This window comes from Pyrus communis, chromosome 8 (genome assembly GCF_041283825.1).
Source record: "Pyrus communis isolate YQ-2024b chromosome 8, ASM4128382v1, whole genome shotgun sequence".
Classification (NCBI taxonomy): Eukaryota; Viridiplantae; Streptophyta; class Magnoliopsida; order Rosales; family Rosaceae; genus Pyrus; species Pyrus communis.
Window position 1 is genome coordinate 20,677,413 of NC_142572.1, and position 11,416 is coordinate 20,688,828.

At 36.0% G+C, this 11,416-nt stretch overlaps 1 protein-coding gene across 1 annotated transcript; it reads left to right on the forward strand.

Moving 5' to 3' along the window:
- Nucleotides 1-5,888: 5,888 nt before the first annotated feature.
- LOC137717514 (glutamate receptor 2.8) lies at nucleotides 5,889-10,075 on the forward strand. The gene is made up of 5 exons (XM_068456903.2): nucleotides 5,889-6,507; nucleotides 6,893-8,238; nucleotides 8,314-8,626; nucleotides 8,765-9,171; nucleotides 9,405-10,075. The coding sequence occupies exons 1-5, from the start codon at nucleotides 6,231-6,233 to the stop codon at nucleotides 9,963-9,965; spliced, it is 2,904 nt and encodes a 967-aa protein (XP_068313004.2). The 5' UTR covers nucleotides 5,889-6,230; the 3' UTR covers nucleotides 9,966-10,075.
- The last annotated feature ends 1,341 nt before the right edge of the window (nucleotides 10,076-11,416 follow it).

Consider the following 11,416-nt stretch of genomic DNA (forward strand, 5'->3'; position numbering starts at 1 on the left):
CAATTTCACATGTGCTTTTTTTTCCCCCTTTACTTCCAAGTTATTCATATCTTTGTTTCTCAAGTAATGCTATTGTAAAGAAGAATGCTTGTACTATTACTCATTAATTGTATGGAAAGTTACAAAGAATTAAACATATATATCATATCAGACCATACAATTGTCGCTTGAATTATTCAAAGTTAGACCGACGATAGAAATAAGACAAATGATAAATCATAGAGTTCTTGGTGTCTAAAATTTGGTTGGACTGTCCAAGTGGAAGGTAAAAAATGAATTACTAATAGAGGAAATTTATTCCTTTTAAACCCTCCAAAACGGTAAGAAGTCAACACCTTATAACTTTTCTCGTCTAATCCACAAATGAAAAATCTTGCACCTCTACCATCAATTCTTTATTACTTAAATTTTATTATTTAGCCAATCAAATCCAATTCTAATCGTCAAAGGAGCCAAAAGTGTTCCACACTTCAAATTTTAGACACCGTATCCCACCCCCATCAATTGGGAAATTCAAATTTTATATCTAACAAGGGACTTGTAGTTTATCTCGTTAAAAAAATTCACCCATGCACTTGAAATCATGTGTTCAAATTAATCTCTCTTTTGATACCACTTGTACTGAAAATGACTTGGCATTTGAATCATTGAATTGACAGCAGCAAAACTAAATACATATATAACATAAAATTTGTGGATTCTTCTTTTACTTCTATTTGTTATTCATAATTAATAATCTTTAACTTCCATCAAGTTCTATATAAACAAGATTCGGTTGTTACTTGATTCCATCAATTGCATATTAAGCTCGGAGAATGTCAAACTTGACCATCAATGCTAGCTGCAACCCCATTTTCTCTCTCTTATTGTTCTTATTGCTTACGACTACTTTCCTGGCCTCAGCAAAACGGACTAAGACTAGCCCAGTTAATGTGGGTATGGTCGTTAACTCTGATACCAAATCTGGGAAGATGCTACTGAGCTGCATTAGCATGGCCGTCTCTGATTTTGTAATTTTCAGGTGTTTGTAATTATATATATATTCAAACATTTTTTTCCTTTGATTTTGTAATTTTCAGGTGTTCCCAAAAGGTTCACCTCTTAGTCGTGATGTTTCGAGGGCAATCTTAAATGTCACCGAGGGAGACCAGATGAAAGCGATTGAGAGCCAGTGGTTGAAGAAACAAGCAAGCTGTGCAGACCCCAACAGTCTGATATCTTCCAATAGTCTCAGCCTTGAAAGCTTTTGGGGCCTCTTTCTCATTTCTGTCGGTGTTTCAATAGTGGCTCTGCTCATATTTGCTGCCATGGTTTTGTCCGGAGAACTCGAGGATACCTCGATGCAACTAAACCAGCTTGGTCCAGAAGCCTCATTGTGGAGTAGAATTCGAGTCATATTAGAATTATACGACGAATGGGACTCTAAGTCGTTTACTTTTCGTAATAATGGACTGGAACGTCCAGTAATCAATCAATGTCAACTTGATCTAATCAAATTTAAATTATGATGTGCTCCAAGGCTATGTTTGGATCACTACTTATGGGATCGCTAATCGTTTAAAGTTGATGAGCTCATCGGTCAAAATTTCTATGCAAGGTGTATCAGGTGTACAAATTTATGTTCCTAAGAAAAACAGAGATATGCAAGTGGTTGATTGCCCTGATATTTAGGATCTTACTCTTCAACTCGTTGCGTTCCGAGTCACTTTGAGTAATTTAGAGTAGAAATATCGCTTGTATTGGAAAAGAAAATAAGACATCGTGCTTATTGGCATATTGGCATCAAATAGGTTTTTAACCCAAGTTTTTAATAACAGATAGAACATCTTACCTTGTATATTTCTTTCTCTCTTGCATAATCATGTCAACTCCATGTTTATGAAAAAATAAAAATCCTAGCCCCAACAGCCCCATCTAAGAACCGCCGCCACCATCCGCCACCAGGCATGAGGGGTTAGGCTGCCGCAAATATCTTAGACGTGAACTTTATGAATCAAAGCTAATTGTGTATACTCCAAAAAGGAGAAAGAGCCTTCAGGTATAGAATTGGATGATTCGTACGTAATAACACCTTAGCGATTTACCAGCGACGCTTCAAGTTGATCTATATATCAAATACATGTTGAGCACATCACTATTTCAACAATATTCAACATATTTAGTTATGAATTGATGTCATTGGCAGCCTTGATCTCCTACCCAACAATTTCTCGGAAACTAGGTTTTGCCTTGAGCTACAATATATCTTCTGGAATCTCATTTTAGATGAAGTCATCATTTCTTACTATATTTCTGAATGCTTGACATAGTCATATCTACATAAACAACTTTAGGAAAATTATTCACTTCATTCCCACATAGGGGTGGATTTTTTTGCCAAATTTCCGTGACAACCGAATTGTCAACCATAACATACCGACTTTGTGCCAATCAGTAATGGTACAGTATTGGTAATAAATACTATTACCACGGTATTACCGTACCGTACCAAAAATATAATTATATAATTTATAATATATAATTATATAACACATATTTATAATATATATTTATATATTTATAATATTCAAATAATTTGAAAAGAAAACTCTACTTATATTAGTATTGTTATTGGCGACTTTGATCTCTTGAGTTGGTGGAAATCAAACACAAAAGAATTTCCAATTCTTTCACAAATAGCCAAGATATCTTTGCAATCCTCACTTCTACCGTAGCTAGTGAAAATGCATTTAGCCTAGGGAAGAGGGTTGTGGACCCTTTTAGGGCATCCTTGACTCCTAAAATTATAAAGACACTGGTGTGTAATAGTGATTAGCTTATGGCGGATGAAGTAAACTTCTATAAAGAACCAACAAAATATATGCTTCAATTTTATAAGGAAATGGAAAAAGTGGAAACAAGTAAGATGTGCTTTAATTTTTTTAGTAAATTTGTTATTAAATGGTTTTTAACTTTAATTCTTCCTGGTACTAATATGTTTTCTTTGTTTGTAATGTAGGCTTGACACAAGCTCAATCTTCTGCAAGTTCAATGCCTCTTCAAGCTTGAAGAACTAATCAATGAATTTTACTTTTTGAAGTTTAGTTCCAATTTTCATTTGGTTTGAAACTTTAACTTCTATTTGGATTGATAACTTCTATTTGTTTTGGTTCCTAAGTTCTATTTGGATTGTAAGCTTAATTTTCATCATGAATCTTGATGCATCATTTGAATTATTGGGTGTGTGAATTGTGAATGATGAATAATAGATGAATTTAGGCTACAATGTATGAGATAAAGGTACAAAAAAAAAAAAATTTGCCCTTGAATTGGGTTAAAAAATAAAAACAAATTTTGTCAAAACAAAGTGGCAATTATCATTGCCATACCATGCCAATTGAACTTCGGTATACCAAAAGTTTGGTACGGTAATGGTAATAGATTTTGTCAAACCGAAAGTTTGGTATAGTAATTGGTACGAGGGTTTTGGTATGTTATCCGTACCGAACCCACCCATATTCCCACACGTTCTTAGATTTGTTTCTTCCTTCTTCATTTTTATTTGTATACCTTAACTTTTGCTTATACCTGTTTTATTTTTTTTAACAAACGGTATCATCTACACTAAGGGGAGAGGAGTGGGCTAAACCTCACAATTGGCTAGCAATAATATGTTCAAATTCATCTTTGACGAAAATCGAACATAAGACCTCTCACTTACAAATGAAGATAAATACTACTAGACCGTACTACTACAAAAGTGGCTTAATGTGTAAGAGACTTGTGGCGGTTTTATATAATATACTGTCAAATAAGACATTTTCGACAACCTGTTTAAATGTCGGATAACAAAGTAGTATTATCGCTTATAACTGACAGGATTTGCTTTTTGTTTTTTTAATATTTTCAAACTTGCGTCGCATAGCTTAATGTCGGCATTACTGTAGCTTATAACCACCAGGACTTGCTTTTCGTTTTTAAATATTTTCAAACTTGGCAGTACTATTGCTTATAACCGACATAACTTGCCTTTTGTTTTTTTTTTTTTTTTTTTTTTTCAAACTTGCGTCAGATAGCGTAATGTCAAATTTGGCCACAAAGTCCGTCCCACTCCTTGCTATCATGGGAAGAGACTTTGAGGAGAATTTATTGATGAACAAGAAAAATACAATATGTCAAGGGGGACATGAGGCCAAGCCGAGACTATTAAAGAATTCATAACAACAATTGAAAACCTCTTTTAGCAAAACCTATAACAAGGAAGCTTAGAAAGGTTTTGAGAATAAGCAGCTGCAACAAAAGGAGGGCATGAATCCCACCAATGGACACTGGGGTGATCAACACCATAATTGGCCAAACAATCAGCAACTTGATTACCCTTTCTAAAAATATGAGAAATCTAAACTTGCATGGAGAATGGTAAAACTTGACAGTTATGCCAACTGACCAAAAGCCTCCATGGGATAGATGTCAAGGAAGGTGAGGATGAAGAAAGAAGATGAACAACCAGTGAGGAGTCACATTCAATCCATAAGGAATGCCAACCTTTATCCTAAGCTAAAGATACAGCATGAATAACAGCATGTAGTTCGGCATCCAAAGAAAAGGCCAAACCTATTGAACCCACAAAACAACCAAGAGAATTACCCATAAAATCTCAAAAGATACCACCAAATGCAGCCACACCAAGGGAACCTCTTGCAGCACCATCAGTATTCACTTTGATCCAAGACTGAGAAGGCGAGCACCACAACACCTCAATAATTTTTGGAGCCTTAGCAGGACATCCACATACACCAATAGAATGAAGAATGCAAAGCTCTTCCACAGAATTCTTCATACAGCCGGAATTGAAAGAATCAATTTCAAGGAATTGACATTTAATAGACCTTACAACATAATTGATGGAAACAACCTCCACATGAAAACGAACAGTGTTGCGAGCATGCCAAATAGAATAAAAACCAACTTCAATCATACCCCACCAAAGCAATTGCACTTGGGTACCAAAACCTTGTTGTAAAGGATAATGGAAAAAGCTAAAAATATTTTGAAATAAATATTGAACGCAGAATAATTCCAAAACAGAAGACCAAATTTTACATGCAAAAGAGCACTCAAAGAAAATATGTGAAGCAGTTTCCATACCTTCATAACAAAGAGAGCACATAGATGCTATAGAAAATATGTGCAAGTTTTTTTTTTTTTTTTTTTTTAGTACAAACAATATTCTACAATAATCTACACTAAGGGGAGCAGGAGAAAGATTTGAAACCGAAACGCAATGGTTTCACAAGGAAGACCCAAATCACCAAGGTTGTCCACCACTTGAATAGTTAATTATCCAAAACCCTCAATTTAATTGACATAAACTTTTTGTAAACCTAACAATAGAATATATCTTGTACTACTGTAAAAATAAAAAATAAAAAAAATTGTATAATTATTCGTTGAATTATGATAGCATCAGATATACACGCATTCATAATTAATTTACATAATTTAGTGCTTATGTTGTTAGTTATGTGGAGTGTTTAATTTGTTGTTATGTTTTACTTACTCTTTTTTGGGTGATGGCTTTGGCGCCTTGGAGTTGGGATCTCTTCCCTTTTTGTGGTTCTTGTAAGACTCCCCTCGCTTGTTAGTTGTTGCTCATTTTTTGTTTTATTGCATTCTCATTTGCCAAAGATTGGGCATATCATTTTGTCAAGATATTATCTTTTATTTCATTTGTCAGTACACTCACTATTATAGTATTATGCAATATTACTAATTCATGTCATCAATTTTAAGTCACTGCACCGAATTCGAAAGTGACCATTCCACCACACACTAGGTGAGCAAATATCTGCACTAATTTTTTTTTTTTCCACATGCAAATATAAACGCGTCTTTGATTTGTCAAAGCTAGGCTTGGACAATGTAATGAGACAAATGATACCTTTGAATTTTCAACTTTTAGAGACATCCACCACTATTGACAATCTGACATTGACTCACTGAATGAGGACAGCAAACTTAAATGCATTTTTTGGGAGATGCTCATAGCATGAAATTACATGCTATCACAGCCAATGGATTATGGAGTGTTGGATGCTCCTTGTACTTGTATTAATTTATGTAATCAACAATTAATTAACCCAGTTTAGAGCTTCAAATCTACAGTTTCTAAGTCTATATAAATGTAGACTCCATTTTCTTGAAGTCATGAATTGCAAAGCTTGAAAAGTTTCCCAAAAAAAATTTGCAACATGGCCAAGAAAGCTAGCTGCAGAAGCTACCTTTTTGCTCCGTTCTTCTTGTTCTTATTTTCTAAGACTACTTTCCTGGCCATGTCACAAAACAATAAGACTACCCCATTTCATGTGGGTCTGGTTCTTGACTTTGATGCCTGGCATGGGAAGATGCAGCTGAGCTGCATCGAAATCGCCCTATCCGATTTCTATGCCTCTAACTCTAACTACAAAACCAGGCTTGTTCTGCACAAAAGGAACTCCCCTTTAGATGTTGTTGTCACAGCTTCTGCAGGTAATTCTATCTCTTTTATCTGTGTTCATGTTTTGTTTTTGCTCCTTCCAATTAATCCCCCTCTGTTGAGAGCCTTTCATAATAGTTTTAAATGATTTTGGTGCTTATCTAGTTTATTGTTCATTGATTTTGATTTAGACACTCACATTCTAGCATTAACCCATTTATGTACTCAATTAGTTTTGAAAGTATAAATCTCATGTCAGGGGAATAATAGCCTTGCATAATAGTTTAAGAAATCTTGGGCATCTCATGTTCATTGTCAATGAGTTTTGAGTTGGACGGTCACATTCTAAAAAGTACCCGTGAAGTTTTGAATACTCAATCGGAGCGTGAATCCCACGTCGGGGAGATTGATTTAACATTTTCTTGTTTGAATGAACAGCTCTAGACCTGATAAAGAATGTTCAAGTGCAAGCAATCATAGGGCCTGCATCGTCAATGCAGGCCAACTTCCTAATCAACCTTGGACAGAAGGCCCAAGTCCCCGTAATCTCTTACTCAGCAACAAGCCCATCTCTCACTTCAATCAGAAGTACATATTTCATAAGAGCCGCACAAAATGATTCATCCCAAGTGAAAGCCATTAGTGCTATCATCCAAGCATTTGGCTGGAGAGAAGTTGTGCCTATCTACGTCCAAAACGAGTATGGGGAAGGAGTCATACCTTACCTCTCTGATGCCTTGCAAGAAGTTGATGCTCGAATCCCCTACCGGACTGTCATTTCTCCAAATGCTACTGATGACCAAATTGCTACTGAGCTTTACAAGTTAAAGGGAATGCAAACTCAGGTCTTCATCGTGCACATGTTACCATCTCTCGGTTTGCGAATTTTCAACAAGGCAAAAGAGATCGGCATGATGAAGGCAGGGTATGCTTGGATAATGACTGATGGGATGACCAACAGGTTTAGTTCCATAAATTCCTCTGGCGTAGAAAATATGCAAGGGGTTTTGGGTATAAAAACTTATTACCCGAATTCAAAAGGGCTTGAGAGTTTTCGAGTTAGATGGAAGGGGAAATTTCAACAAGACAATCCAACTGTCCAGGATGTTAAACTGGATGTGTTTGGATTGTGGGCGTATGATGCTGCTTGGGCACTGGCCATGGCTGCTGAGAAAGTTGGGGCTAAAAACTTCAGCTTCGGAAAGAAGAATACTTCTGGAAACTCTAGTAATACTGATCTAGAAAGATTTGGGGTCTCACAAAATGGTCCTCAGCTTGTCAAAGAACTATCAGGTACAAATTTTAAAGGCCTTTCAGGAGATTTCAATCTTTTCAATGGCCAATTACAATCATCAACTTTTGAGATCGTTAATGTGATTGGAAGTGGGGAAAAACTGATTGGATTTTGGACACCCCGAGATGGTCTTCAAAGAAACTTAAATTTGAAAAAAACAAGCAAATATTCTACTTCCAATGCTAGTCTTGGATCTATTATATGGCCTGGAGACACCACATCTGCTCCAAAGGGTTGGCAGATTCCTACACCTGACACTAAGCTGCGAATTCTAGTCCCGGTCAAGCAAGGGTTTTCGGAATTTGTAAATGTCACACATGATCCTAGAACCAACACAACCACGGTCAATGGTGGATATTGCATAAGCATCTTCGAATCTGTAATAAAATTGCTACCCTACGCTGTTCCTTATGAGCTTATTCCCTATGCAAGGCCTAATGGTTCGGCTGCTGGCAATTACAATGACTTGGTCAATGAAGTGTATCTCAAGGTAAGAGTCTTTTCTCCCTAATCTAACAAACTTATCTGATTTCGTAACTGAAATGGTAACATTTTTTCTTGATAGAACTATGACGCGGCAGTGGGGGATATCACCATTAGAGCAAACAGATCCTTATATGTAGACTTCACGTTGCCGTACACAGAATCTGGTGTGTCCATGATTGTGCCTATCAAAGACAACAAAAGCAAGAATGCTTGGGTGTTCTTGAAGCCTTTGACATGGGACCTTTGGGTAACGAGCGGTTGTTTTTTCATATTCATTGGTTTCGTTGTTTGGGTTCTTGAACATCGGATCAACGAAGACTTTCGGGGGCCTCCACATCACCAAATCGGTACAAGTTTTTGGTTCTCGTTCTCAACCATGGTTTTCGCACACAGTAAGTTTGCTCGTCTTAATTTACTCTCCATAGAAACTATGCAAATTTAATGCTTTCCATTGTAAGGTATCCCTCAAACTTATAACATCCATGACTCGTTGTTTCTTATTTCTGTGTCTTCTGAAATTTTCGTTACAGGGGAGCGAGTAGTGAGCAACTCGGCTCGATTCGTGGTGATAATCTGGTGCTTTGTGGTCCTCATCCTGACCCAAAGTTATACTGCAAGTTTGACATCTCTGTTAACAGTTCAACAGCTCCAACCAACTGTTACTGATGTTAACTTGCTCCTCAAGAATAGGGACTCTGTTGCCTACCTATCAGGTTCTTTCGTTTTTGGGATTCTGAAACAACTAGGCTTTCCAGATGACAGACTTGTGACCTATGATACCCCTGAAGAGTTGCATAAACTTTTTCAAAACGGGAGTAATAAACATGGCATCTCGGCAGCTTTCGACGAGACACCCTATATGAAACTATTTCTTGCAAAGTATTGCTCAAAATACACCTTGGTTGAGCCGACATTTAAAGCTGATGGTTTTGCCTTTGTAAGTTCACCTGCTTTCGCTCCTTTGTCTCTATCATGTTCAAATGTCTGTTTTCTCATGTCATGTGGGATTATTTTGTGTCCTTTCAATTGAGAGTGTGAGTTTCGAGTCGGAGGATTAAAGCGTTGCATAAGTTTAATTATCCTTCGCTTATAATTAACTCCTCGAGAAGAATTACTATAAATATTTTCCTAATACCGTCTTTTGACACTTTCACTTTGTGACTTGTGTAGGTCTTCCCGATTGGTTCCCCTCTTGCTCGTGACGTTTCAAGGGCAATCCTAAACGTGACCGAGGGATACAAAATGAAAGAGATTGAGAAGATGTTGTTCAACAATCAGTCAAGTTGTGCAGACCCTAATAGCGTTGTCTCTCCCAACAGTCTCAGCCTCGAGAGCTTTTGGGGCCTCTTTCTCATAGCCGGTGTTGCTTCAACATTAGCTCTGCTCATATTTGCTGCCATGTTCTTGTACGAACACAAGGGCATCTTCTCGCAACTCGATCCAGAAGCCTCATTGTGGAGAAAATTTTGTGTCATGCTAAGAATTTACGACAAAAAGGACTTAAATTCGTTTACTTTTAAGAAGGGTGAACTGAAAGGTAACACCATCTTCCCGCCAAGTCCATCTGTCTACTCAAACGACACTGAATCGCGCAATGTTTTCGAGGAACAGATAGGAACACCGTCTACTGAGCATGGTGGTTTCAGTCACAGTGATTGTTCGCCAACTAGAAGAGAGATGGAATCAGCCATTGAAATTACTGAGAGGCCAAGACCTTACGAGATTGCCTGATAGGATTTTTACCATTTGTAAAAGTATAAATAAAAACATTTTAAAATACTTGCAAGACAATAAAGTAGTTGTAATAAGAATGCTCATGCAAGGTTGTTAATTTCCACGAAGATTATTTAAAATAATTTATATTAAAATCAAATCTTAATTAATTATTTAAAACAAAGTTTTAGAAAAAATTGATTTTGGAATTTAAAATAATAAAAACGAATATGAATAAAAATAATTAAATAAATCAGCAAAAGGAAAACAATTTTCAAAAATCAAGTTGTAAAAGCATATGGTTTACCGTCATCTTAACAATCCTACGTAATTCTCTCAATTACTTATGGCTTATACATGCATATTTTGAAGGTTAAGTTTTCCTAAAGTATGCTCTACCTGGACCCCAAGCTAACTTATACATGCATATTTTGAAGGTTAGGTTTTCCTAAAGTATGCTCTACTCAGGTCAAATCTAAACATATAAGACTCATTAATCTTTTTGAAAACCTCTTGAAAAATCATGCAACCCGTAAGACGTGATATTCATCCTAAATAAAATTACAATTATTAACCACAAGAAGCCTTCGTCAATTTCAAGGACAATCCTCTAACCAAAATTGCATCAAATTACTTTTCTAAATATTCTAATGGTGATCAAACATCAAGACAATTAGATAATTTCAACATGGTGATTAATAATTCAAAACTTGCTTGCATAATATCACAAGTAAATTGAAAAGAAACTACATATTCTTGATAAGACTCATGGCCTCATCCTAGCAAAAGAGATTAGTTACACACAATCATAAAGAAAAATACTATTAAGAACATGGATAGAAAACACCTTGTAAATAAACTTAAATCGTCAAAAGCTCTCTAAGCCGAATTCTCCAAAGTAGTGCGTGGAGAACGCTAATGGCTAATAGGTCTTATTTATGCTACTACAAAATAAAATCCTTCCTATAAAATGTATTCTTAAAACTAGGAAACATAATAAATTAAGAGAAACTAGGAAACATAATCCTAATCAATAATGGGAAATCTACCCAGCCACGTTTCTGGGTCTTCAGGGCTCCAAATCAAATCCAAAACTACTTGAATTAAAGCTTAGAACATCCTCTCCAAGTTCCAACATGAACCTAATAGCAAAAGACACCATCTTGGATGCCAAAAAGCCAAAAACGTCACTTTGATAGCTTCGCGTGTTGGTCCTTTATTTCATCACCATAAATTAACTGCTTGGTAGAAAAATGTGAAACTTTGACACGAACAAGTTGAAAGACTCGTGAACATCTTCCAATTGGAATCACTGTAAAATTATCCGTTTGATTATTTTTTGCTCAAGAAGGAGCTGCGTATCTACATTAAGAACATAAATCAAAGTATTAAAATTCAAGCAAAATCACCAATAAATTATAAATAAGAAAAAAATAAAATATATAGTATAATATCGACTCATCATTGCC